This window comes from Delphinapterus leucas, chromosome 4 (genome assembly GCF_059928025.1).
Source record: "Delphinapterus leucas isolate spDelLeu-1000000601 "Yukka" chromosome 4, BTC_Dleu_Yukka2, whole genome shotgun sequence".
In the NCBI taxonomy this organism is placed as follows: Eukaryota; Metazoa; Chordata; class Mammalia; order Artiodactyla; family Monodontidae; genus Delphinapterus; species Delphinapterus leucas.
In genome coordinates this window covers 825,162-852,936 of record NC_143132.1, presented here as the reverse complement: position 1 = coordinate 852,936, position 27,775 = coordinate 825,162, and the positions used below count along the sequence as shown (strand labels likewise).

The following is a 27,775-nucleotide window of genomic DNA, read 5'->3' as shown; positions in this document are numbered from 1 at the left end:
CCATTGGCAGGAGTGTCACAGAAGCTTTCCTATCAGGTAGTCCAGATTTCAGGGTGTCACTTGGTGGGGGGCACCTGCTGGGCATCTCCCCAACTCCTCTTCCACAGTCATCAGGGCGTCTTTGCTGGCGGGTACTTAGGTGCTGCATGAACGTCCTGTGTGCCACCCTTGCTTCATTCATGGCTTCCTGGACGCGGGGTTTGCTGTTTTGTTCACATCACCCCCCACGCTGTCCCCACACTGTCCCCGCACTGTCCCCACACTGTCCCCGTGCTGTCCCCACACTGTCCCCGCACTGTCCCCACGCTGTCCCCACGCTGTCCCTGCACTGTCCCCGCACTGTCCCCACGCTGTCCCTGCACTGTCCCCACACTGTCCCCGCACTGTCCCCGCACTGTCATTATTAGTTTTGATGCTCACATTGTCCCTGACTTGGCGTGGTTGCCCCACCAAGCTGGCGTGTGTCCTCCTGGGGGGCCCCACCGTTCTGACTGCACATCCTCTCTGCACACCACTGTTGCTCATCCTTACTTTCCTGCTGGTCCTGGAATCAGCCATTTCTGTAGAGAACCCAACTCTCTTGAGTGGAGGATGGTGGGATGGTTTTAGAGCCCAGAGGTGGGCACATGGGGTACTCACGGCTTTGGGGCTACTGTGGGCCCCAGACAGAGCTAGGGAATATGTGTTTGTGTGTGTGCACGCACGTGTGTGCTTGTGTGTGTGGGTGTGTGTAGAATCATACACACCTATGTCTGCGCACATTTGCATATTTATCTCTAAACTGGGCTCCCTGAGTTCACACCCCCTATTCCAGTCCAATAGCACAGGGTTCATCCTGGCTCCTCTGTCTGGTGTTTGTACCATGAGAAACCCAAGGGACGGTAGAGGCTGGCATAGTGCCTGGGGCACTGCCCTCCCTAGATTTCCGGAAGCTGGTGCTCACACCTAGAGCCTCCCCTTCCGTGATGGAGGGATGCTGACGCCTTTGCCGCTCCCAGGGTGGGTGGCATTTGGTCAAGTTGTCCGGGGCTGGGTGTGTACCGTGGAGGACAGTCTGAGGTCGGATGCACGGCCCCGCCTCCAGCTGCTGCCACAGCAAGCACCAAACCCTGCCCCTGGGAGGCGAGGCGGCCTGACTGCCGGAGGGGCCGCCACCCCGCGCCTGGCTGCCCTTTGCTGCACACGGCCCTCCTGGCCTCGCGGAACTGAGGCGTTTCCCCAGGACACTGTGATCGCTGAGGGCTTCACTGTAGTAAGGAAGATGAGTTTGATTGTGGAAGCTGCTCTCTGCAGCTAGAAGCAGGCTGGCCACGCCTCCCTGAGGTGCCATGGCGGAGCCTTGTGGGTCTGTCCCAGGCAGGGAGGTGCTGCGACGGGCAGTCCTGGCCGGGAGCGCGTCTGAACCATTGCGGGCCCCGGGCTTTAGAACCATGGCGGTGTGCTCAAGAGTCTTTCAATGTTCTACCTTTTTTTAAAAAAGTCAAAGAGCAATAGCAGCGCTAAATTTTTATGCATCACAGAATCACTGGGGGAGATTTTATCTCTCATCCATTTCTTGCAGGGTTTCCTTGAGGCCTTAAGTGCACAGGTGATACCTGTTGACATGTTTATCTGGAAAGCAGCTGGCCATTCTCTTTCTCTTTGTCTGTCTGTCGGTCAGAGGCAGGGCAGCCTGCCTGCCTGCTCCCTCCTGACCGTCCAGTCTCCCTTCCTCACTCATGACTCGGAAGCTGGACGGCCTCGCGGCGCCTATCACAGGATATATGCTCCTTCTGCTCTATGACATCATCTTTCTGTGATTCTTTTCCTACAGGAAGTTGGCAGCATCATCGGGAAGGTAATTATTTTTTTTATTTTTATTTTTTTGGCTGCCTCGGGTCTTCGTAGCTACGCGCGGGCTGTCTCTAGTTGCGGTGAGCGGTGGCTTCTCTTGTTGCAGGGCACGGGCTCTAGGCACGCAGGCTTCAGTAGTTGTGGCACGTGGGCTCAGTAGTTGTGGCTCACGGGCTCTAGAGCGCAGGCTCAATAGCTGTGGCGCACGGGCTTAGTTGCTCTGCGGCATGTGGGATCTTCCCAGACCAGGGCTCGAACCCGTGTCCCCTGCATTGGCAGGCGGATTCTTAACCACTGCACCACGAGGGAAGTCCCAGGAAGGTAATTATTGAGTGAACTCTGCCTCTACCAGGGTATCTCAGAGGCACAGTGAGGTGTGGACCAGCCCTGTGCAGGGGGTGAACTGCGCACGGTGCGGGATCCCGCGCACGGTGGGGATCCCGCTGGAATCCTGCCCTGTCGCCTTCAGGCTGCACCCCTATGAGGCTGGTCGCAGAGCTTCCCGTTCTCCAGCCCTGTGGGAGCTGGGGAGTCACCCCCCGAGGGAGCCCTGCTGCCCACCTGCCCTGGTGGCCAGTCATTCCTCCCAGGTTTGAGAGCTCAGGACCAATTCCCACGTGCATTCCTGGGAGCAGTCTCCCACCTCCAGCCTGAGTGGTGGTGAGTCCATTCACAAAGAAACGTTCCCCTGGGGAAAGTGAGCACTGGTTTGGAAGCTGGGTGTGTGTAGGAGAGAGGTGGGCCAGGACCCCGCACCCCCATTCCTTGCGACCGTCTCTGGCTTCGCTGGTCCCTTGTGGTCCCTGAATTGTGGGGGAGCCCCCGGAGCTCAGAGTCAGGCTTCTTTTCACAAGTTCTTCATGGGATCGCCCGAGGACCTGGTCCCCGCTTTGCCGGCGGTGAGGCTGGGGGACGGGTGCAAACCCGCCCCGTGGAGCAGGTGCCCAGGCCAAACGTGGAGCTGCATTGGGTCCCTGGGGCCAGGTCTGCCCAGCCCACAGCCTGTGCCCTGGGCGAGGTGGCGGGCCGACTGGGGAGTCACGCATGTCAGGCCTGGAGCCAACCTTCAAGGGCTGGGGCGCCCAGCCTCCTGTGCTTGTGGTGGAAGCCCGAGTGACCCCCTCCCTTGTCTGAACTTCTGTTCCAGAAAGGAGAGACCGTGAAGAAGATGCGTGAAGAGGTGAGTTGGCGCCCTGAGCCGCGTGCTGTTTCTGGGAGGGCAGGAGGGAGGAGGCCAGGGCCTCCTAGCAGCTCTGTGCCCAGCCCCACGCAGCCAGGACCCACCAGGAGCCCCGCATGGCAGGGATGTGAGCGAGGGGTGGCCATGCGGAGCCCCGAAGCGCACACCAGCAGTTCAGGTGCCCTCCCAGTCACGACCGGGCCACAGCCAGCACAGTAGGACAGGACCGGCCATCGGTGCTGAGGCTCGGGTGCCACCAGCCTGCACGAGTCCCCGGTGGTCAGTAGGCCCTAGGATCCAGCCTACTGCCGGCCCCAAGGCTTTAATCCAGTTTCTGGGGTCTGCGTATCTCCCTCCCAGAGCGGGGCAAGGATCAACATCTCGGAAGGAAACTGCCCAGAAAGAATCGTGACCATCACGGGCCCGACAGACGCCATCTTCAAGGCCTTTGCCATGATCGCCTACAAGTTTGAGGAGGTAAGGGGTGCCCCTGGGGAGCCCTGTCCCAGAAGAGGGGACCTCTCAGCCCCTCTGCCTCCTCTGCCTCCCCGGGGACTGCACCCTCCGGTCCACCTGGTGACAGACCAGGGTCCCTCCTCCCCCAAGGCCCCCCTACCTCACTGAGCGGTCCCTCGGGGCCTGCCCCCAGACCACGAGTCCTCAGGGAAGGCCTGGCACCGGCAGTGAGGCGGCCACGTCCAGGCCTCAGCCCTGTCCACAGCAGCTGACCCCCAGTGTGTTTAGCTTGGCTCAGATGTGGACGGACAAAGGGAGAGCCAGGCCCGGGAAACCTACGCGAATTTGTGTGTCTGTGCGCCTTTGTGTGCGTCTGTCAATGAATCCGACGTTAAGCTTTTTATGTGTTCCGGAGATTTCTGAAATTGCTGAAAGTTATCTGGAGATGCATTTGGTGTCTTTACTGGAAGGGTGATCAAGCCGGGGAGTAGGTCCTTCTGTCAAATGGATCCCCCTCTGTCCAAGCCCCTCTCTGCCCGCCAGGCCTTAGGGACAGAGGTCGGACCCTGAGTCCAGGCACCCTGGGCGTCTGCGCCCCACCCTGCGGCAGCAGCGCGACTGCACAGACGTGCACGCCTGGGGGTCCCCTTGTGTTCTCCAGCCGCCCCCCCCGTCCCCTGAGCCTGGCCCGGCCTCGCAGCCCCTGTGAGCAGCCCAGCCCGGCCACCGTGTCCTCCCGCTGTTCACCCTCAGCCGTTTGCCATCGTGCTTCTGCCTCCCCCTCGTCCTCGTCTCCCCCACCCCTGACAGGGAGCCTGCTAGGCTCTCGCGGCCGACGCACGTGCCTCTCCCTCCCCAGGACATCATTAACTGCATGACCAACAGCCCGGCCACCAGCAAGCCCCCGGTGACGCTGAGGTTGGTGGTCCCCGCCAGCCAGTGCGGGTCCCTGATCGGCAAAGGCGGCTCCAAGATCAAGGAGATCAGGGAGGTAACGAGCCCTCCCCGCCCGGGAGCCGAGCGCCAGGCGGTCAGGATGTCCCTAGAGCAGAGCACTAGCCGGGTCCCTGCAGACCCTGCAGCACAGAGCTTGCGGCAGGGGAGGGACGAGCCACAAGGCAGAGTGACCGTGGGAGCCCCCACTGTGGGCGTCACGCAGAGGAGCCCAGGCCTGACTCCTGGGACGCGGCCGTGGCACCCCTCCACCCAGTCCTGGGCTCCAGGGCACGGGCTCTGCTCCCCAGGAGGCCCCTGCTCCCACTGCCAGGCCCCGTTTCCTGAGAGTCGCTGAGCCGTCCCAGCTGGGGTGGGGCTTGCCTGAGGAGCCCACCTTACCTTCACAAGTTGCTCTCCCAAGGAAAGCCCGAGGCCTTCCCTTCCCCAAAGGATGGCAGCCCCCAGGCTTGATTCCTTCCAGGAAAGACGGCCACTCGCTTTAGGCCCTGTGACTGGGATCCATCTTTCTCTGTGACCTCAAACTCCACAGAGAGAGAGAATTCCACATATTTGAAAAAAACTCTGCCTCCTGAGATGCCGCTTCCACACCCAGCGTCGCCCGCCCTGCTCCAGGTCCGCGGTGCCCTGGCAGCGGCGGGCTGAGCTGGATGGGGCTGCCCCAGGGGCTCCAGACGGAGCGTGCAGAGGGCGTGGGGGGGCGACCTGGGGCAGCGTCGGGGGGTGTCCCAAGGCGTGCTGTGCCCTCGACGCCCCCGGGGGCACCCAGGAAGTGCCGCTGCAATGCACACTGCCCCACTCGGTGGGGCCCCTTCCAACGTCTGGTCTCTCCAGTCCACAGGTGCCCAGGTCCAGGTGGCCGGGGACATGCTGCCCAACTCCACGGAGCGGGCAGTGACCATCTCGGGGACCCCCGACGCCATCATCCAGTGTGTCAAGCAGATCTGTGTGGTCATGCTGGAGGTACAGTCTGTCCACAAGTCCAGGGCTCCTCGCCAGCCTGCCCCTCACTCCGTGCCGGCCGGGGCTTCTGAGCGTCAGAGGCCTCGGGGCCCTGAGGCTTCATGTGGTCAGGGCCGCGTGAGGGCGGGCCTCGGGACGGCCTGAGTGAGAGCTGTCCTGGGGTGCAGGCTCCGTGGGAGGGCAGCCGCCGGCTCCGGCCACCTCGGGTGGGTCGGTCATCTTCACTGGGGACCTGGGGGGCGAACAGAGAACGTGGGGAGCGTGAGCCCCTCCCCTCATTTCTGGAGTTGGATAAAGGGTTAGCAGTCCGTGGTGTGAGGGGCATTCAGCAAAGGGTCAGTCCTTAAAAGTGGTGCAGGTGTGCCCTGGGGCCAGGTCCGGGCTGGAGATGCAGATGGAGTGAAGAGGCCCACGCCATGGACAGGACCCCACTGCGTGGGCCCAGCCTGCGGGCATCAGAGACGCCGCCGAGGTACAATGGGCAGGACTTAGGAAAAACACACGAAAACGCCCCAACTTTGAAGACAGAAAGAAGTAAACAAAAGGATTAACCAAAGGAGAAGCAAGGAAGGCACAGCTGAGCAGGAAAAGCCTCTCTTGAAAATCTGAGGGAAAAAAACCCAAGATTGAAGTTTCAATCAATACCCAAACTGCTGCAAGATTAATTGAAGCTATCAATAATAGTTGCTGGTCTTTCTTAAGCTAAAATCAAGTCATCGTGCCTCAAACGAAAGGTTTCAATACCTGTGCTGGTGGCCCGGCCCCCTGGGCCCTCCTCCCCCCATGCCCAAAGCAGTCTCCCCCAGGAATTAGCCTCGGGGGGGCGGGGGCAGCAGTGGGTTCTCCCTCTTTTGTACTTGACTTGGTGTTAAAGCACCATGTCCAACTCCTTAGAAAAAAATTTGTATCGCTTTTATTTTCCTGAAGTATGATGTTGGGAAATCAAAAATATTTTTCTAGATATTTTGTTCTGAAGCTCTCCCCACACGCTGGTCACGGTGAGGATCTGTGTCCTCTTCAGTCCCGGCGCTGGGACCGCGAGGGGCCGTGAGGGTGGGTAGCAAGCAGGGCCTGGCACCCCTAGTGTGGCAGATGCCCAAGCGGCCTGGTGGGCGGCAGTGCCCGGGCGAGGCGGGGTGACGTGAACCGCTCCAGGAGGGACGCCGCCTCTGATGTCCCCGACGAGGTCAGAACAGGACATGTGGGCTCCTCAGGACCCCTCTCACGTGGCCTTGCTTGTGCCACGTTTGTGGTCAGACGTGACCCCACAGGAGAGCTTGACCCCGTTGGCTGCGGGGCGCTGGTGCCCACAGGGCTGTGAAACGGTGAACGCTGAAGCACACGGGCAGGAGTGATCGGTCCTCGAGGGACGGGGACTAAGCCTCCTGCCATTGGTGTCACAAAGCCCCCGGAGGCCAGAGCAGCCACTTATGAGGGAGGAAGCATCACCGCAGCTAGGAGCCCCTGGTCCGATGTTAAATGAAGAGTGACTGGAGTTTCGGCCTCTGGGGTGGGGGGCTCCACCCATGAAATCACTACCAAGGGAGGGAGGGGCTGCTCAAGGAGTGGCGGGTCGGTGGAGAACGCGAGGGTCGGGGCTGCAGCCCTGGGTGGGGGGGCGTGTGCTCAGAAGCCCTCCCTCCACCAGAGATCAGCTCAAAGGGAACTGGGCGTCATGGCCATCAGGGCCAGCGGAGGGTGGGCACTGCCGTCAGCGGGGTCGGAGTGCACCATGGAGCAAGGTGACAGTTGAAGCTGAGAAGTGGGGAGCCCACCCCCCAGCTCAGGGATGGAGTGGGGTCAGCAGCGGAGTCCTCCTTTCGCAGCGGACCGAGTCCTCCTTTCACAGCGGAAACGGTCACTCAGGGTAGTCACGCTTCCTGCCCGGTGACCCCTAATCACCCTGAGACCACAGAGAACCCCGCTGCAGAGGCACCTGGACACGACCTCAGACGAGCCGGAGACGGGAGGACAGGAGCCCAGCGTCACCCACACGCGGTCAGCACACAGGTCTTTGAAGCAGCCCCTCGTGCTCTCCACAAGGTCACGCAGAAGGCCAAGGTCACACAACGTGTCAAGGTCACGCAGAACATCCAAGGTCACACAGCAGGCCAAGGTCACATGGTGTGTTCCAGGTCACACAGCAGGCCAAGGTCACACTGTGTTCAAGGTCACACAGCACACATCCAAGGTCACACAGTGTGTTCAAGGGCACGCAGCATGGACAAGGTCACATGATGTGGCCTGGGCTGCAGAGTTGAAGCTGCCAACCCCTCTGCTGTCCCCACCTCCCTGTGTGTGTCTTGGGTTGGGTCACTCTGAGGTCACACTGCCTGGTGGCTGGGCCTGGGTGGGCAATGGCCGCAGGAAGTCCCAGCAAAGACAGGCCGCCCTGGTCCCTAAGCTCTGTCTCTGGCTGGTGGTGCTGCTGACTCAGGACTCCCGACAACAGCCCGGGCCCAGCCCTGTGGACTTTGCTCCCAGGGAAGACGGTCACCCAGGCAAGGGGACAGGGGAGGCCTGATGGCTTCTGACCAAGGGGTCTGGTTGACATCCTCAGAATCTGGCCGACTTCTGGTGCGTGAGAATATCGTTCACCCCAAGATATGAACCCTATACTTTTGGACACAGAATAATGAAAGGAAATTGTAGCAAATTGCATCACGACTGTGGACTATCTCATTGGGACTCTGAGGTGCATTAAATGGCGGCTCTTTTCTTAAACAGTGAAGTTGGATGTTTCTCACTCTCCTGTGGCTATGCCGACTGAACGTCAGCCCAGGCCACGCGAAGCCCCGGCACTGGCACCGAGCCCCCGGGGGCTCTTTCCCGAGGACTGAAGGAGGGGCCGTCCCTCTCAGAACGCGGCGCGGGCGCGGGCGGGGGCGCGTCCACCCGCCTCACCCGCCACCCGCCGCCTCCTGCTGCGGCTGTGTGTAGGGCGGTGGTCCCTGGCGGACCTGGGGGCTGGGGAGGGCGGGGGCACGGGGGGGTCGGAAGGAGGCCTCACGACTGCCCGCTGCGAAGCTGCTCTGACGCTCTCTCTCCCTCTCCTGTCCCTTTTCCTAGTCCCCACCGAAAGGTGCCACCATTCCCTACCGCCCAAAGCCCGCCTCCACCCCTGTCATTTTTGCAGGTGGTCAGGTAAGAGCCGAGCCGCTCTCGGCCTCCACTGCCAACCTCAGCCTCTTACTGCAGCCCCCGCCGCTGCCCGTTAGTGCACTCAGGTTTTCTCCCTCCTCACGTGCACGTGTCCCCCGCGCACGCTGGACGCAGAGCTCTCCCGGCACGCAGCCGGCCCTGGGGTGGACGCGGGCCACCGCGAGAGAGACCCACCAGGCAGCATCCGTGGACAGAAAGGGCCGAGGCGGACGCCCTGTGGCGTCCGGGCCCAGGAGGACCCTGGTCCGGGCTCAGGCCTGCTTAGCCGGGCAGCACCGCCCGAGTCTAGCTTCCTGGTGTTTTTAGGAAGCTCAGAGGCAGCAAGGGCTGGGAGCGTTACCAGGGGTTTTATGACTCCTGGTTGAGGCAACTACGACTGTGAGAACTGGCCCCATCTCCCCTGAAATACACGTTCCCAACTTCCCACACACGAGTTCCGCCCAGGAGCACGTGAGGGAGAGACAAGGACAAAGGGGAGGCCAGCTGGGCGTCCCGTTATAGGGACGACCCTCTCTCTCCACCCTGCCCCACGCTGGCCGCAGGCCCAGCAGGCCGGCCATGGCCACTTCACACACCTGCTGTTTTGGTGGGAGCCCCTGAGCTTTCTCTCCTGCCTGGGAGGGCCTGGAAACCAGGGGTCACGGAGATTTCTGTCTGAGGCCAGTGGTTGGCTTAGCGGGACCTGGAGGGGCCGACAGGGGGGCCATGCCCTGTCTTCTGCCCTTGGGCACCAGCCTCAGAGGTGTCCGCCAGGAGCTCGCTTTGTCCCTTCACAGCAGGGTCACGGCAGCCGCGGTTGAGGGACTTTGCAAAGGCCAGGCCAGTGTGCCAGAAGAAGCTCTGCGTCCAGGTGGCAGTGCTGTGTGCCTTGTTCAAGGGAGAGTTAAGACAGAGACTTCCCAGATGACCCAGGACGGGAGGGCCGTGAAGGAAAAGAGGCAAATACAAACTCTCCACATTTTTCTCTGCTCTGTAAAAGAACCTTGTCCGGTTTCTCTCCCGCTGAGCCCCGTGAGGTGAGGGCAGGGTCTGAGCTCCTGTGGCAGCGCTTGTGGCGAATCCCCGGGGGGTGGGGGCAGCGGCCCTCGTGGTTCAGGCCAGCCGCAGACGGCCCGCCGCATTCAGAGCTCCTTTCCTGCCGTGCATCCGTGATCAGCGGCAGGTGAGTTACCTGCGTGGCTTCAGCCCCAACATGCAAGCAAGCCCGCGATGATTCCACATGGAGAAGCGCTGGCTTTATTCAGAGGGGAGGCATGTTAACATGAGCCAGAGCCTGGCAGCCTCCCGGGCCCAGCCCAGCGCCGCCCCGGCCGGCAAAGCAGGGCCTCACCCACCCCCCCCAGTCAGGACAGCGAGGTCCCCGCCGCCGTGGGCTTCACAGGGGCTCAGCACCTTAACCCAGCACCTGCGCCCTGGGGACAGGTAGTGTGGCCAGCGACTGACTAGTGTTGGTCGTCGGCAGGGGACAGAGTCACAGGAGGGTCACCGCAGCGCTGCAGGTAGCGGGCAGAGGGGTCACTGTACCAGGCCCCGGGCCCTCCCTGCCCGCGTGCAGGACGCGCTGCACACCCAGGCTTCAGAGCCTCCCACCTTCCCCTGTCCCTGGGAAGATGCCCGCACGTCCCTGCTGCCGAGAGGCACTTCTTGCCATCCCAGCAGTTTCGGTCCATAAAGATTTCATCCAGACGGAACCTGTGACCTGTCGTCTGTCTGTACCTCTGCCCTGAAATGATGGTAGGCGGCCCGTGCACTTCCAGTAGAACTAGAAACCGTAACACCTGAGTGATGAAAAGATAAGTCAGAAACTGAAAGTGTCTGGGATAAAGAACGGCCAGTCAGGGAGCACATGGCGGCACTGTCCCAGGGCCTGTCACACTCGGGGACACGTTTGCGCAGTGCCTGGTGGCGTCCCACGGCCCCGAGCACGCACAGCCTCCCTGATGCGTGCTGTTTCTGGTCAGGTTCCTTTCCTTCCCCACGAGGTGCCCAGGCCTCCCCCAGACGGGGGCTCTGCACCTGCCCCACCTGCAGGCCTAGCGTGGCTGGTGCCGCACGTTCCACGTCACCGAGTCCCAGTGGCAAGTCTTTGTCTTTACTCTCCCTCGACTCTGTGTGGTTTGTTTGTTTTTTGGCTGTGAGTTTCTGGAAGCATCTTGGCTGAGGGACTGTTGAGGCAGGCGGGGCGGGCGGTGGGAGAGGCTTCGGGGCCCACTCACATGCTGCGGCTACTCCGAGTCACTGTCTTGAAGGCAAGTGACACGGTGAAGGCAAAACAAGCCCCCTCTGGGAGCTGTGCCACCAAGAGCATGCTGCCCCCAAGTCACAACGGCCGCCCAGTCCTCTGAGGCTGGAAGACGATCGGCCAACCTGTGGCTGATTTGGGTGCATTTCTTACTTAATCTGGCGTTCCCAAAATTGGTTTTGAGTCAACTTTTAAAGTTTTCTGTTTTGTTCTTTGGGTTTCTTGGAGTAAATATGTCCTGAAAGTGTTTACTCTGATAGCCGATTAAATTCTCAAAGGGTTAATAATCAGTGACTCATAGCGAGGGTCAAGCGGTTGTTCTTAGATACTGTCAGCTGAGGGGCAAGGGAGTGAGAGTCGGAAGCCGGCTGCCTGGCCCTTCCCCTCCCCCCCGCTTCGCCCCATCGTGTGTCTGGTTGTAGCTCCAGCCACCGAGGGACCTGGGAGGCTCAATGCCAGGACCCTGCCCCCAATCTCTGCACCCCGGACCCTGGGAGCGTCGCCTCTCCTACGTGAAGGGGGAGGGCCTTAACCAGAGGGCCCGGGGCCTGCTTGCAGGAAAGCCCTTCCCGAGGAGGGCCCTCATCCCGCAGGGGAGGCCACGGTGGGGGACACATGGCTGCCGCTTCTCGAGCTGACGGTGTCTCTCTCTCTCTAGGCCTACACGATCCAGGGACAGTACGCCATCCCCCACCCAGATGTGAGTTTTTACTCTGTCCCTTCACCTCTCTTCTCGTCTCCACTTCCCTCCTACCTGCATGCTGCTGTCCATCGCTACTAATATTAATATTACACCATAATATTAATACTGTTCTCAGTGTTCCTGACCTGTGTCCTATCCATATGGCCCTGAGTAACCTTTAGTCTCTTAGCACTGATTCTGCTCCTGTGGAGGACTTGGCCTGACGTCCAATTGTCTTGATTGTGGCTGCAGTCCCGGCTATTCCTGCACACGTGGGGCCTCGGGCGGGGGCCACGGGGCTGCTCTGTCCCCGGCGCCTGCCCTGGTGGGCGGGGACAGCTTGGGCCCCGTGGGCACCTGAGCAGGCAGGTGATGTGCCATCAGCAGGTCTGCCGGGATACCTTGGATGGGCTTTGAACAACTGGTGGAGCTACATGCTCCCTTTCAGGCCCCAGTCGGAGCAGGGTCCATGCATGCACGAGATCCAGGCTGTTGGGAGCCCGTGCGGCAGACGAGGCTCTGTTCTAGCGTTAGGACGCGCTCCACGCCCAGGGCCACTCCGGACTGGGTTCCAGTCTGAGCGCAGTGTTGCTGCTGGAGGACTGGACGCCCCGAGCACACTGCAGGGGAGCCGCAGGCCACAGGGTTGTAGATAGGCTGGGCCGCGAGGTGTGCTGCTGGCCCGGGCAGCGGGGTGCGGGGAAGAGAGGGAAAAGGTGGGTGGGTTTGTGTGCCATGGCCGCAGGCACGGCAAGCTGAGGTCCAACCCAAGAAGTGTCCTCTGTCCTGGGAAGGCGGGTCCACGTGCGCTGCTCTCGGAGAGCCAGTGGGGGGCGGGCTCTGTCCAGGCAGAGGGACCGCAGGTGACAGCGATGCCCGCCCATCTTGTGCATATGCTCGCACTTTCGAACTGGCAGGTGAAGAGCCGGCCGCCTTAAGACGTAAAGTCAGGGCAGGGAGAGTTATAAGAATTCACCGACACTGCGTACATGTGAGATTCAATTCACCATCATTGCAGGACATTTCTATTGAATAGAAAAGAAAAACCAACGGCTTTTCCTTTTTAAAAAATCCTCATTACGCAGCACACATGAATCAAAAGTCAGAGGAAGCTGGTGGAGACGGGGCTGGGGGCCGTCCTGAGCCACATGGGGGACGCCTGCCCGCGCCATCCCACATGACAGTTGGCTGCGACCCAGGGCACGGCAGGTGCTGGAACCTGGGGAGGGAGCCCGTCACCCATGTGGAGTGAACAAAGCATAGCACTGGTGGGGTCGGGACAGGCACCGTGGCGTGTGGGTTCCGTGGACCCCAATAGAGCGCCCGCGTGGCGTGACAGAGATCGGAGGAGAAGCCGGTTTACAGGGTGGCACAGCCTTCACTCCCCATGGCTGGTGGTCTTGTGCCTTTGGAAAAGCATCTGTGCAAAAGCAGACTCAGAACTCAGCACACTTGGTGGTCTGGGCCATGAGGGGCGGTTTACCCAGAGCAGGTCTGAGGTGAGGCTCCGACCCGCAGCCCATGGCAGACCTGTGCTTCCCTGCTGCCCGAGGCCTCCGCGCTGCAGGCCTGAATTCCTGGTCTGGATTCCCTAGGCCTGGGCACACGCACCGAGCGAGGCTGGGGGACTTTGACTGGTTTGTTTGGTTGGTTTTCAAATCAATTGGTTGTTCTGCTCTTTCCGTGTGATTGTCTCAGTATCTCTGAAAAATGGGTAGTTTCAATTTTTTTTTCGGATTTTAAACTAATTTATAGCTAGCTATTACATGGTTGCCTCATTGAGTTTGATAGAGATTTGAAACACTTGGTTTTTTATGGTGAAAGGGCTTTTGTGAAGGACCCTGCATTCCCCAGACCGCACGTGTGATGGAGCAACTGTTAGGACAGAAGAGCAGGACTTTGATAAATGCTTTCCTTGCAGGAATGGAAAGTTGAAGGCTTGGACCATCACTAAGAATCATTCAAAACAAAATAAAGTGGTGACGAGTGACCACGGCCAGGAAGGCACTTTTATCTGAGCTTAATATTCAGTAGGAATTTTTGAAAAGCTTCATTTCTTAGAATGCAAGTATAATAATTACAGGAAGTGCTCGTTTATTTTATAAGGTAACTGAACACACCATTTGAATATTTCAACACCAGTGGCTGACACACACCCCACTGTCATCTCAGCCGCCAATTCCTTCCTAAGTCAGGCACAGACTTTGAGAAAATACATTTCTTAGAGCTGAGCATTTCTTCATCTAGAGCTAAAATGTGCGCAGTTTTTCCTGCTTTCTGCTTTAACCCACGTAGGAATCAGGGCCCCACCCTCACCAGTCTCCCTCCAGGTTCTCGCCTGCCTCGGCCCTTGTTTTACCGGAATCCTTCTGGAAGCTCATAGCTCTTGGGCATTCGGAGAAGCCAAGGACTGTTGCATGACTGGGCCTGTCGCAGCTGCAGGCCTTGGTCACGGCCTGTGGCCAGAATGCTCCAGGACGGCCGCCCACGGGTCCTGCCCGAGGGGTCGGGTGTAGTTTCAGACACGAGGAAGGACCATGGTGGCCACAACTCAGGACGCAGGAGCAGATGCAAAGCCTGGACAGACACAGCATGGCCACCACCGCTCTCTCCCACCTCCGCTCTTTCTGTCCCTGTACCGATTACACCAGGAAGAAATTGGTTTCTTCTGGGAGAAATCAGTCAACGTCAGGCACGCCCTCACGTGTGAATCTTATTTCTACTCTTCAAAGTTTCCAAGTCACTCCCTTACTTAGCATCCCCTCATTAAAGGAGCGTTGGAAGTGAGCAGAATCGAGACCAGAAGCCAGCTGGGCCGGTGGCCTCCCTTGGAGCCTGGACATGGGCTTTCGAGGGGCCCTCACCAGAGCTGGGGGCCAGGAGCAGCAGAGCTGTCGGTCCCCGCGACACTGGGTCCCAGCAGAGGGTGTTGAGTATCTGGGGGTAGATGGGCGCCGTGTTAGCCGGGAAGCTCGTCACTTAGAGAGTTAGCAGTGGGGAAACTGGGAACGAGTGAGTCATAGTAAGTAGAAGAAACCAGTGGGAGTGCACAGCTAGATCCCGTGCGGACGGTGGTCCCTGGGGCTCTGCTCACAGTGGACATAGCCGGGGATGGAGTGCCTTCCCCGCCCACCTCCTTGATGTCCCCCTCTGGGAGCCCACAGGGAGGTGCCATTGAGGCTGCTCCTAGCCTCTTCTGGTGAGAGCCCTGCACGGCCACCCCACTGACGCCCGCACCTCTGGCTCTTTGTTCTTCCAAGATCAGAGGATCTTCAGTCCTCTCCTTTTGCAGCTCAGAGTGGCGGGGAGGCACCCCGGCCTCACCTGCCGCAGAGCAGGAAACAGGGGCAGGTTAACTCTTGCCCCTGCCCCTCTCCCCGGGGTTGCACACCCTCTCCTCGGAGCTGAGCTCTTCAGTGGCACGGCCCTCAGCCCGCCCCTCCCAGAATCAGAATCTGCATTTTCACAAGACCCTGGGTAACTTGTTTGCCCGGAAAGTCTGAGAAACACCGATAAGGAGGACTGAGAAGGGAGAATACAGATCCAGTTGAAGTCCCAGGGTTAGCGGATAGGATGGAGGGAGGGAAGCTTCTAAGAGATGAGCACAGAGAATTTCTCAGAATCAATAAACAAAAAATTCCTCACATTCAGGAATCCCAAGAAATCTCTAACTAGATCAACCAAAATCCATTTTAGACGCGTCCAAGTAAAGCCGCGTGACACCAAAGACCAGAAGTGAATCTTCCGAGAGGAGAGAGAGAAGGAGTATTATAAAGGAGCAATTGTGGTGGCAAAAGAAAAGAAAACAACTGTCAACCTAAAATGCAACCTCCAGAGGATCTCCCAAGTTACAGATGTTTTCAGACAAACAACTGTGACCTTCTAAGGGACGCCGGTCAGTAGAAGGAGAATGATCCCAGAAGGAAGGCTATAAATGCAAGAAAGAATGGTGAGCAAAAAAAATTACCATTTCTTTCCTTAACATAAGCACAAATCATAAAGAAAACATTGATATTTTTGACTACATTAAAATTTAAACATTTGGGTCAATGAAAACAAACTTTGTAAAATCAAAATCAATGCTATCTAATTGCTGGGATTAACTAACAGAGCTAAATGGGCACCGACAGCATACATAAGATTAGGATGTGGCTGAGGGGATTAAAACATCCTGTAGGTCATTGTATCATTCAGGAGGAAGGCAAAGATATTGAATTAAGACTAAATGGGGCTTCCCTGGTGGCGCAGTGGTTGAGAATCCGCCTGCCGATGCAGGGGACACGGGTTCGTGCCCCGGTCCGGGAAGATCCCACATGCTGCAGAGCGGCTGGGCCCGTGAGCCATGGCCGCTGAGCCTGCGCGTCCGGAGCCTGTGCTCCGCAGTGGGAGAAGCCACAGCAGTGAGAGGCCCGCGTACCGCAAAAAAAAAAAGAAAAAAGAAAAGACTAAATGTACGTGTTAAAATTTCAAAGTGGTGACTATCAGAAACACGTTCACTTTCATAACTTCCATAAAGGTACGGAGGGGAAAGCGGGTGGCAGGAAAAGATCAATCAGCACAAAAGGAAGGGAATGAAAAAAAGAAAAGAAACCCTTGAAGATCAGGACAATTAAAATAAGATGACAGAAATTCGTCTACATCTGTGGGTAACTGTGATCAAAACGGGAGAAACTTTCCAGTTAAAAAACAAAGGCTGTCAGAGGGTTTTTTAAGAAAAGCTAAACAAAAAGACAAGCAAACAAAAACAAAAAATATATATCAGTTTTTTTTTCAAGAGACACACCTAAAGAATAAGGACCTAGAAAAATTAAAAGAACAGAAAATCTATTCTAGGAAAATACTAACCCAACGAAACAATACACCATTATTATTATTAGTGGGGGAAAAAAAACTTTACAGGAAATTACTTAGTCATTACTTATTGATAAATGCTTCACTAGAAGATAAAACATTTAAGTTTGCACCTAAAACATAGCTTCAAACATATATAAAGGAAAAAATTAACAAACCATTAAGAGAATTTAACAGATGTTGCAGTGGAACCTTAACAGACCTCTTTCAATGAAGGCCAAGTAGACAAGTACAGAGATTCTGACAGTGCAACGTGAGCCCGAGTTAACCGACATGCACCGAACATTCCCCAGCACAGCCACTGAATTCATGAAAACGTTTACACAGCTTGATCACACCCTAGACCGTAAAGAAGACTCACCATCTTTCAAAAATTGGAATCAGATAGATGACTCTCTCCCCATAGAACAATTAACTTGAAATCAATAATTAAAAGGTGAATTAAAAATAAAAAACCTTGTCGTTATTGAAAGTTAAAGAAGACCAGAAGACCACAGTGAATGGAGAGACACACGGTCCTCCTGGAAACGACACCAAAGATCTTTCCAGGTTGAGGTACGGATGCAGTACAATCGCACACAAAATCCCCGCAGGCTGTTTGGAATTTTACGTGAAGGAGGAAAAGCCAAGAATCATCAAGCTAGTCATGCAGACGACATCTGATAGGATAGTCTTTACAACGTAAACAAAAAACCCACTCCTTATGTACCAAGAACTTCAACACGAGAGAGAAAAATTTAGCACTTTTAGAAGAAAACAGTATCTTTCAGTTCACAGATCAGGGAAGGATTTCCTAAAGCAGAAGCACAAACCATAAAGAAAATAGTGATGAATTCAACTACATTAAAATTTTTAAATTCTGTTTCTCTCAAGGCTCCATAAGGAGAGTGGGGAAAAGATCTTTTCAGCACATATAACTGGAATAGGATTAGTATCTGAAATACATAGGTTTACTTGAATCAGCGAGAAACAACCCAAGAGAAAAATGGGCGAAAGCCACAAGCATTTCACAGAAGGGGAAACGGGACTCGCAGACTAAACCACGAGGCGGCCCGTCCCTAGATGTGCGCGCTGGCGCGTGGCATGTCCGTCTGGTGGTGACTCGTGGAGCCGTGCACTTATGGATCCTTCTGACTTGTCGAGTATCTGTCTATGTTTTATGTTCTGACACAGAGTTCGGTGGAAAAGGCAGTTATGGAGAAATGTCTGTGACTGACGCCTGCCTGCTGGCTCCGCCCTCCACCCTCCCCTCCTATCTTCCCTCGCAGTGGTTTGTAGGCACTGGCCAGATTAGAAAGTCTGATTCTCGTTTTGTTTTGTTTTACGGCAGAAATATCTCGAAAAGTGGGAAGTCCCCTTAGCACTTAGTGCTGCGCCCTCCTTTACAAATGTAGAAATGGAGGCAAAGTTAAGGCCAGAGTCTTAACAGACAGAGAGATGCCAGCTGACACCCATCCGCCCACCCACTCGAGGGACGGGTGCTCCTCCAGGCACCACCGTCCGGTCAGTCCTTCCCGAGATGTCACTTTGTATTCGTGGGTGCCTGAGGGGGGATCTATTTGCTGGTGTGGCCACTGTTTCATACAAAGCAGCAAATCCATTGCAGTGGGACAGGCCAGGGCCTGAATCCCTGAACTTCTGCGTGCCAGACTTTGCAGGTGCAGCGGAGCCCGCCTCGCGGGTTACCTGGCTGTGCCCATAACATGCGTGGCCGGCGGGCTCATCCATTTAACTGAGAGCAGGTGATGGAGAGACCAGAGGAGCACCCGCGGGTGCAGGGGCTGTGGGTGGCCAGGTGGGGACGCCCCGCTGGTTTGCGATGTTCATTCACCCCCAACTCACGTGGGCAGCACTTCAGCCTGCCCATCCCTCACGTGGCACCGGGCCTCGCAGACAGGGGCACGAGGCCCACGGAGACCAGATGTGCCCATCTCTACAAAGCTGATCAGTGTTGGAGGTGACTCCAACCAGTTCTCCCGCCCCCAGAGCCCCGCTCTCCCCTGCCATCTCGACCAACGCACAGCAGTGCACTCTTGGAGACTCGGGGACACATAGGAGAGGGCCCTGCCCTCATGGGGACCATGCCAGCCCGGCCGTCGGACACATAAGCATGTGACGGGGTAACATCGCAGACCAGGAGCAGAGAGCAGCCTGGCCAAGGCCCCTTAAGCCCTTCAGGTGCCACAGGGCCGCCCCTCGGGCTCCCCGCTGACCCCCGGCCCCGGGTGAAGGGCTGGAACCCCCAGGACGCCAGTCCCGCGCCAGGCGGCTCTTCTTGCACCAGTGCAGTGTCTGCACGAAATCCCAGTGACGGTCAGAGCAGGTGGCCTGCCTGCCCTGGGCTGGGCTCTGGACAGCCAACTGGAGGTTTGTTGTCTCCAGAGACGGGGTTTCCTCCTCCATCCTAGGAACTTGTGTTACCTCCTTGTGAGGAGACCTTAGACCCAGTTCCAGCGCTCTGAGTAGGTGGGCTCGGGGCGCAGACGCCGCCCGGTGTCCCCGTGATTCGGGGTGACGATGTACTCAGGGGAGGCGGGGTTGCAGGACCCAGTCGGTGCCCCACACACACACCCTCATGCCCCAACGCCCATGGGTCCTTGCCACCTTTCTTACGGGCCCCTGGAAAGAGGAGCCGTTGCTAGGGTGCCTGAGCTGCGCAGCGGGGCCTCCCACCCTTCAGCGCCTTCCCTGCGGGGTCACCTCGCCCGTGGCATGGCAGGTACGGGTCCCGTCACACCTCTTGTCCCCTCACACCTCTTGTCCCCAAGACTTGGGTTGGTGTCCCCATAGCGGTGTTTCCCGGGTGTGCTCTTCTCAGGGGGCTTCTGTGCACGTCTGCTCAGGCCACGCTTAGCCCAGCGGTGTCAGTCACAGGGCAGACCAGCCGGGCAGCAGGTGTGCTGTCGGCCCCGGGCCCCCCCGCACTGAGGACTCTCAGAGCTGAATCTGACCTCAGGTCACCACGTCCCCGCCCCAGAGCTGCCAGGCATGACACCTGAATCTAGGATGAGGCCGGTTCTCTCCGAGCAGGCCCACCCCCAGAGTGGGGAGAGGCCTGGGGCGGGGGAGGGCTGCTTTTACGGTGGGCTTACCGTTTCCAGGGAGGGAGGGAGGGAAGAGACAGCCCCACACTGGCAGATGCCACAGGAGTGGCCAGGAGACACCAAAGTTTGGCTGCAGCGACAACCCACCCACATCCCAGCGGCAGCACAGCGGAGGTTCTACCGGGAAGGTGTGCCCGGAGGCCACAGGCTGGGCACGGCTCGGCCCCTGGACCCCGACCTGTGGAGGCAGGAGGAGGCCGGACTGGCCGGCCAGCACGCCACCAGCCCTGTCCCCACGGCCGCACCTGCCGGACACGTGACGGGGTGGCAGGCTCTCGGGAGGAGCCCCCGTGGGGCAGCCGTGATCCCCCACGTACTGGGAAGGGGTGTTCGGCATTTGTTAGGAGAGCACGCCTGGCCCCTGGGAGGCCAGCAGCATACCCACTCCTCTGTCGCCCGAGGGCTAGCCCGTGAAGGCCATGGACGTGGAGATCCCAGCGCTCGTACCTGCCCCCACCCCCGACACGTTCTGCAGAATGGGACCCACGTGGTGACTGGTCAGACCCTCGTCTCACCTGGGGGCGCCCTCCACGCTCCCTGGGTGCCCACACCTGCCAGCCGCAGGGGCTCTGTGGAGGCCCCATGCCGGCCTCCGGGCTCTGGAAGCATTCGGGCTGGGCTTCCTTTGTGAAGGTTGGGAGTTGAGTGCACGTCCTGGAATGTCCTGGCCCTCTCTGCGCTCGGCTGGAGATGTGGGCCGGGCCAGTGGGTGAGCCAGGGCTGAGGACGTGCCCAGAAGTCTCCAAGGCCGGGGGTCCCAGCATTCAGACAGCCCCTATCTTCTGTTACTTGTAGTGTTTACTTAAGAAGTGAAGCTCAGATAAAATAACTAAAGAAACTGCATTTCAAAGCCCCCACCAATGTCTAGTGGCTGGGGGATGGGGGCCAAGGGGCAGGTGACAAGGGATGGGGCACGGGGGGGTGGGGGGAAGGGGCATAGGCATGGGACCCCCCACAGGAGCCCTGCACCCTCTTGGCGGCCCTTGCAGCTCCCTCGATGGAGCCCTCCAGCACTGCTTCCTGTAATCCTGGAGGCCGCAGGGGGCGGGCGGTGGGCCCTGCAGGTGGCCCCTCCAAGTCGCCCCATGGGTAGAGTGAGGGCCTGCGGGGGAGGATGCTGGCCGTGGAGTGGGCCAGGCCCGGGGCCGGGGCCAAGTTTGCAGAAGAAAGCCAACCCACCAATGTGAGTGGGTCCCGCGAGTGACAGCGTGACGTTGAGGCACTTGGGGCCCAGCGGGTCCTGCTCTGTGGCTCTAGACCCTCCCCGTGGAGCCCGGGGGCCCGCCTGGCCGGGGGCCGAGGGAGGGAAGGACTCAGTGTGCCTGCCAACCGACCACGGCCCTTTGGTTATCCCAGGCCAAGTCCTTGCGTGCTGCTGCGTCTGCCATGTGTCGCATGGCCCCCTTTCTATCTATCTGTGCAGACTTCCGTTACGCGTTTTTAATTTGGTGTGACTTGTACTCGATGACAATAACCTTCTTAGCTCTCGTGTCCCTCCTACCCCAGCAGTTGACCAAGCTCCACCAGCTGGCCATGCAGCAAACCCCCTTTCCTCCCCTCGGACAGACCAACCCCGCTTTCCCCGGTACGTACCCAGCCGCCCTTTCTGACCTCCTCTCTTCTCACCTGGGGCCTTTCTCTTTCCGAGCGGTCTGTGTTCAGGGCAGTGAACGGAACAAGTACAGCTCTGGAGTGAGGGCCAGAGACGCGGCGCTCTGCACGCTGCCGCGGGTGGGCGGGGGTATCTCTGTGCGTCTCCATGACGGGTCAGTCACCCTACAGCTGGCCTTCCTGAAGGAGACACCCCCCCCCGAGGGTCCGCCCTGCTCTCTGCTGCCCACCGGCCGTCGAGGTGGTGCACCCGCAGGGCGGCTCGCCTGGGATGGCGCCCCCGTAGCTCAGAGTGGCGCACCAGTCAGACTTTGAGCTTCCCTAGTTGAAGTGACCTTGCTTCTCTCCTTGAGGGCAAAACATTAAATCTGTTTCTTCTTTGCTCTCCAGGAGAAAAGCTGCCTTTACACTCCTCCGAAGAAGCTCAAAATCTGATGGGCCAGTCGTCAGGTAAAAGAAAACCACACTAAAGGGAGAGCAAGCAGGCCAGGAAGGGACCTGGCGGGAGGAGGGGGTGAGGGGGCTGCTGGCCAAGCGCCTCGGGGAAGGGACACTGGCGCCACCCAGGGCCGGGGCCCAAGTGGCTGGCCCCATGTCTGCACACGCGGCTCCCAGCTTCCGCCCCGTTCCTGCTGGGAGCGTGGTGGGTCAGCTCTGACTGGGCTCGGGGCACAGCTGCCCTGTCATCCAGAGGCCCCACCTGTGTGTCATTTATTCTCCCAGTAGCACAGCGTGTGGGGGTCTGGGGTGAAGGGCTGACCACGCTGTGTGCCTTCATGGGAGATGAGATCACTGTGGCCTGGATTTGCACTAAAACACTCCCCGGACAGGGCAGGGCAGGGCGTGGATCCGCAGGTCCTGTCACCCAGGCTTGGAGCAGTGGGCGCGGCCCGCTCACAGGCCGTTGGGGAGCAAAGCCCCTGCAGACATGTGGCCCGGACCTGCCAGGTTCCCTGGGAGGGAGGCGGCCCCCACGCTCCTATCCCCACCCACACGGGCCTCGTGAAAGCCTGTATCAGAGCAGAAGAGCGAGTGCCGACTAAAGGGGAAATGCGGGAGAGGCCTGTTTGCAGCGGTCGTAGCTGACACCCCCACTGGTGTGTTCCGGGCCTCAGGGTGCGTCCGCCCCTCACCCATCCCTCAGGACCACGTGGGCCCAGCTGAGACCACGGGGCTCAGGAGGCGTCTCTCCAGCTGGGACCCCAGCTCTGATGCTTCATGCGCTCACTGTGGGTTTCTCAGCGCAGCCTTTAAGTTAATGCAGAATTGAATGAGTGAAAACTAGAGAAGAACATTTATAGAATGTTTCTGATTTTGGAACTGGATACCAACCTTTACAAAGTTATGTGTCTGGTGATAACACATGTTTGGGTGTCTGTACAGTTTATAACGTGATTGCAGATAATTGCCCAGCCATCGTCTCCAGGAGACGACCTGGGGACTCCAAGCACCGGGCTTACCTGGGACACACGGCCCCCACCCCACCCCGACACGGCCCTCCCAGCACGGCCTCGGGGACGTGGGACCCGTGTTCACATGCCCCTGTGACGACCTCCCTCTCCAAGGCCCCGTGGGACCCAGAGCACTCACACACCACACTTGCACGCGCACGCGCACGCTCCCGCCACGGCCGCGGGTCAAGGAGGCCGGGCGGTGGTCGCGTCCTCACCCTGAAGGCCATGCCACGCCGCTTCCCAGGCAGCTGGGTTTTGTGTTGGGGAAGCAGCGTTCGTGACTCATGGGAAGCTCACCAGTGGGTGTGACTTCGGCCCCTTTTAAAAGAAGCCCCCTGATCAAACATCATAAGCTATAGGTGAACAGGTGTGACCCCCCCAGCTGTGTCACCCAAACCAGGAGGCACCGCACGGGACTTGGGACCAAGGAAATCTCTTAAGTGACATTTTAAATGTCACTAAGGATTGAATGTTTATAGATGGTTGAACAAGTAAGTAACTGTATTGAAAATACCTTTACGAAAAGAGATAAAGAACAGAAACTCCAGGTTTAGCTGTGAAACAGAAAAATGATGGATGGTCTGGGGTGAGTTAGTTCGTTCAGCATAGCTGAGCCCCGTGCTCCGCAGGCCCCAGAACAGGCCCGGTCTCACCAGGTCCCTGTGTCCTCGACACCGATGGCCACGGCACATCTGGTTCCGGGGACACACGTGCCATGCAGGAGGATGCCTGTGGGGCCGGGGGCCGGGCAGTTGCCTTTGTTGGGACCCCTCGGTGCCTTGTGGGGATTAGCCTGAAGGGCAGGGGCCAGGGAGGGAGGAGCGTGGGGTGGGAAGAGGGCTCAGGTTCTGGAATATTCCAAAGGTGCGTGAGCCGGGTCTGCGATAGTGTGCCACGGGGAAGGTGGGTGGAGCTGGGGGCTCCGGGTCTGGGCTGAGCTGCGGGACCCACGACACTGGGACACACGGGTCTGGGGCAGGAAGAGCGGGGTCTCGGCTGTGGGCTTTGAGTTTGAGACGCCTTCTGACGGGATGGAAGCGCCTCGTACACAGGAGTGTGTCTGCCCCAGTGCTCACCCGCAAGGGCAGACCCTGCGTCCCCTCTGGGCCCCTCACACCCCACCTGCGTTTTGTGATCACTGTTTCCAAAGTGAGTGTGGATCTTGTCCTTGAACCCTGAGAGGCTGGCTCTGACTTGGTGGGTGCTGAGCTGACATTTGTAAAGACAGAAGCTGGGCGTGTGATGAGCTGGGCCTGGGTCTCAGCCCAGGACGCCCTGTGGAAAGGCACGGCCTCCCCTGCCCGGCTCTCGGGCCTCCCTGCCCCCACCGGAAGCGCTGCCCGGGGGCGGGGGCCGCAGAGCGTGGGAGGGAACAGGGGCAGCGGAGGAGGCCTGCTGTCGGGTCTGGGGGCGGGAGGGTGGGGACCCAGGACCGGCGTGACCAGTGCGGCCCGTTCTCGGGGCGCCAGGCAGAGCCGCCAGGGTGTCTGTGAAGGGCGTCTCGAGAGACTACACAGCACAGCAGACGAGTGGCATCATGTCGTGCCCAGAGCGAAAACGTGAACCTGCATCCTGCTGGGCTCCTCTTCCTTGTTTGAGAGACGCTGGGGTCAGGAGGGTGGTGGCAGCCTGGGACTGAGCGCTCACAGGCCGCGGCCCCCGGCTGTGCAGACCCTGCCCTGGGCAGCCCCCGGCCCTGCCTGCCTATCGGCCCAGCGGGGCCGAGCGGGAGCAGCCTTCTGCCCGCCTAACCGTCTCCCCTCACTGTGCCCAGGTCTGGACGCCAGCCCCCCCGCCAGCACTCACGAGCTCACCATTCCCAATGATGTGAGTATGCCGGGCCCCGCCCATCCTGAGCCCGTGTGTGCCCCTCCGCTCCCTGCCCTGGTTAAGCAGCTTAATGCCCATGGGGGTGGGTGATATCACCCCCAAGATACCAGCCAAGGAAGCAGCTGGTGGCGCTTCAGGGTTGACTCGGAATTCAGATGCCGGAGCTGCCTGGGGACCCCGGCTGCCCCCATTTGAAGGCCCTGCCTGGTTCAGGGTCAGCCCTGAGAGTAGGTGGCCCAGAAGTTCTCCATGGGCCCTCGGAGGGCCTCACACACTCGCCTCACACACTCAGTTATCTCCCAACCACCCTCTGGATCCCTGGTTTATCCTAAGAATGTTGACTCCGATCCCCAAACCAAGACAACAGGGCTGGTGTGGGGCACGTGTCCTAGAAGGGTAGCTGCCTGAGGGCGGCATGGTGATGGCTGGGGACACGGCCTCTCCAGCTCCCGTGTCCACTCAAACATACATCCCTCCAGCCCGGGGGCGTGGCCTAGAGGGGCCAACATGGCCTCGGGCCCACGGAGGACGCTGGGCCAGGTGATGCGGCCGCATAGCCGCTGTCTTGATTTGTCGGGACTTCTTGCGGTCGAGGCCAAGCAGAGGCCAGGCACCCGCGGCTCCCGTCCTCCAGCAGGAGCGGGGTGGGCGTGCCTCTTCCCTCTGGAGCCTTTGACGTGCTGGGGGTGGGCGGGCCAAGGCAGTGCTTCCTGCAGCTTCCCCAGCGGCTCGGCAACGCACACGGGCTGCGGTGGATTCTCCTCTAAGAAGCTCCTCCGTCCTTTCTTCCAGCTAATAGGCTGCATAATTGGACGCCAGGGGACCAAAATCAATGAAATTCGACAGATGTCTGGAGCGCAGATCAAAATCGCCAATGCCACGGAGGGGTCGTCAGAGCGCCAGATCACCATAACGGGGACCCCGGCCAACATCAGCCTTGCCCAGTACCTCATCAACGCCAGGTGAGGCCGGCCAGCCTGCACGAGCCTGCACGGGGCTGCCTCCCGGGGCTTCTCTCTCCCGGCTGGGCGGGGGGGAGGGGGGGAGAGTCTCCAGGTGGACACGGGCCCACATGCTCCTCTGCACTCTCACACCTGACCTTTCACCTCCGGTGGTGCCTGCACGGCCCCAGACAAGTCGCCAGGCGTTGGCGCCTTAGGCGGCAAACTGTGGGGAGCCCAGCGTCCACACGGACTCGGGGCGTCTGAAGCCAAACCTCTGGGCCTCACTCTTCACAGCTACGGGGAGCTGTGAGGGCCAGCCTGCGCCCTGCCTGTCCCTGTGCAGTGGGAGGGTCTGGGCCCTGTGATGGCAGCGCCAGCCTCGTAGCTGTGCTGCCAGCTCTGCACACCCAGGAGGTGCCTGGGGTTTGGAGCTGCAGGGGGGCTGCTTCACTGGCCTTTCCTGGGACCTCCGGCCTTCTGCCCACGGGGACAAGCTGGGGGTGGCCTGGCCAGCACCTGCCCTGTGCCCACCCCACGTCCTCTGCTCGGCAGAGGCCTGGGTCTGGGGTCATCGAAGGTCAGCATGAAAGGCTCTGTAGTTTCAGGGAACAGGTCACTGGGTTTCTCTGCTCTCACACATCTGTGGTTGTAAAGACCCCCCGACCCAGACATTTGGTGGGCGGCTGCCAGGGAACCGTGCAAGGGTCTGAGGTCACACGCTGGGGCAGAGGGAGGTCCTGTGGCCGGAGAGCCAGGGCGGAGCTCCTGGGCATAGCGGACACCTCCCTCGGCCTCCCTGCTAAGGGCGACCACACCCAGGAAGCCTCCAGAGCCGAGGCACAAGGGCCCTGCGTCCCTCTCCCTGACAGTGTCACTCCCACGCCCCTCCCGGCACTGGCTGTAGAAACAGTTGTGGCAGCCTGGGCCTGTCCTGGTGGCTGTCGTCACGCCCCATGTGGTGACAGGTACATGGGCCCCTGTGGTGGGGAAGGAAGGCCCCGTGGCTCTGGTCCCCGGTCCTCAGCTAGTGGCCACTGCGCTGTGAGCCAGGACCGTCCATGGCAATGAAGAGGGAGGTGCAAGCCTCTAAGGACGCCTCCGTCTGTGAGGACATGGTGACCTGTGCCCTTGTCTCTTCCAGGCTGACGTCTGAGGTCACCGGGATGGGCGCGCTCTAACCCCGCCGACGTCCCCACCACTCGCCTGTGCAGACCGCCCCCCTTGCAGATATAGAGGTTTCTTTACTACAGAAGGTGTCTGTGCCCTAGAGATGCACCCACAGCGCTCCATCTGTGTCTGTGAGCCCCCGGCTCCACCCCGACGCTGCTCCAACTTCACTTACGCCCGTCTCCTCACGCGTTGGCATGCCGTGTTCATTATTTTAAATGCTTTGGGGCCACTCCCATCTGTGACGTTTTAGAAACGTTGTTCCTTAGTGTCCGTGTAACTGTTGTTTTAAGACTTGGTTTGACATTTGGACGGCGCTTCCAGCAGCCGTCCCCTCCAAGCCCCAGGAGCTGTGGCCGCAGGGAGCTGCCCCTCCCCAGTCCCTCGGCCTCGGCTCCCGAGGCCACACGGGTCAGCGCCGGGCAGGGTGCACGTCTCCCTTTGTCCGAGGGCAGGAGAAAGGAAGGCTCGGGGTCCTGACCCGGGGTGCAGGGCGAAGCAGGGATGCTGGGCCCCGGGCGTCTTCAGGGCTGAGAGAGGGGACCGGCCAGAGGCGTCTCCGCACCGCGTCCCGGCTCAATAAACGTGTGCGCTGCCCCTCGGTTCTGGCCCCTCTCTGTGCCCCCCGCGCTCAGACGCCCCCCGCCCCCGCCACGCTCGTGCGGCCGCCTGCTGCCCAAGGAGCAGGTCCTTCTCACCGAAATCGCCCTCCCACCCTCTCCCACCTTTAAACAAGTCATTGTCTGACTTCCACGAGTCTTCTGGTTTTACTTTTGCAAAACTGCGTGGGGGGCAGCGATGCAAACCCCAGCCCAATGTCGGGAAGTAAGGCTGCTGCCCCGCCGCGCCCCGGGCATGGTGGCCCCTGCGCTTCCCAGCGGGAGCCCGCACGCACCCTCCTCCCGGCTCAGCTCGCCTGTGCTCACCTGAGGAGCCCGCTGCGCCCCTCTCGGCGCTGAGGCCCTGGAGGGCCCAGGCCCGGGGCAGACAGCTCTGCCTGCTCGCGTCAGAGGTGGGCTCACGGCCCCGAGCAGCTGGGCGGCCGGGAGGTGAGGCAGGGCCAGCCCCGCGGGGGCACTGCCCTCCCCGCATCGCATCGCTGGGAGTCCGCGTGGCCTGAGGGGCCTGCCCTGGTGCCCGCCCCTTGGCAGGAGCCCCTCCTTGTCTGGCCCGCTCCCCGGGCTCCGGCCAGGCCTCCGGTGCTCGGGCCGCCAATGCACGGTCCGCCGCCCTCCCGGGAGTCCCCTGGTCGAGGCTGGGTGCGCAGCATAGCGGTGCCCGCCACACCACAAGCCCAGGGCTCGGGGCTGCAGTTCACTCACGCACCCACCGGCCACGTGCC

General features: G+C 59.7%; 1 protein-coding gene across 7 annotated transcripts in view; it reads left to right on the top strand.

Annotated features, from left to right (window-relative positions):
- The window catches only part of PCBP3 (poly(rC) binding protein 3), a 210,244-nt gene extending 183,209 nt beyond the window's left edge, over positions 1-27,035 (top strand). The window contains exons 5-16 of one of the 7 annotated variants that reach the window (XM_089910095.1): positions 1,814-1,837; positions 2,981-3,013; positions 3,374-3,490; positions 4,329-4,460; positions 5,258-5,386; positions 8,456-8,530; positions 11,449-11,490; positions 20,937-21,012; positions 21,429-21,488; positions 24,267-24,319; positions 25,115-25,284; positions 26,408-27,035. In XM_089910095.1, coding sequence (XP_089766221.1) covers positions 1,814-1,837; positions 2,981-3,013; positions 3,374-3,490; positions 4,329-4,460; positions 5,258-5,386; positions 8,456-8,530; positions 11,449-11,490; positions 20,937-21,012; positions 21,429-21,488; positions 24,267-24,319; positions 25,115-25,284; positions 26,408-26,444 — 948 coding nt within the window. In that variant the 3' untranslated portion in view covers positions 26,445-27,035. Of the gene's footprint in view, positions 1-1,813; positions 1,838-2,980; positions 3,014-3,373; positions 3,491-4,328; positions 4,461-5,257; positions 5,387-8,455; positions 8,531-11,448; positions 11,491-20,933; positions 21,013-21,428; positions 21,489-24,266; positions 24,320-25,114; positions 25,285-26,407 lie in introns of all 7 variants that reach the window. The other 6 variants (XM_089910094.1, XM_089910100.1, XM_089910097.1 and 3 more) reach the window with 6 other exon arrangements.
- The last annotated feature ends 740 nt before the right edge of the window (positions 27,036-27,775 follow it).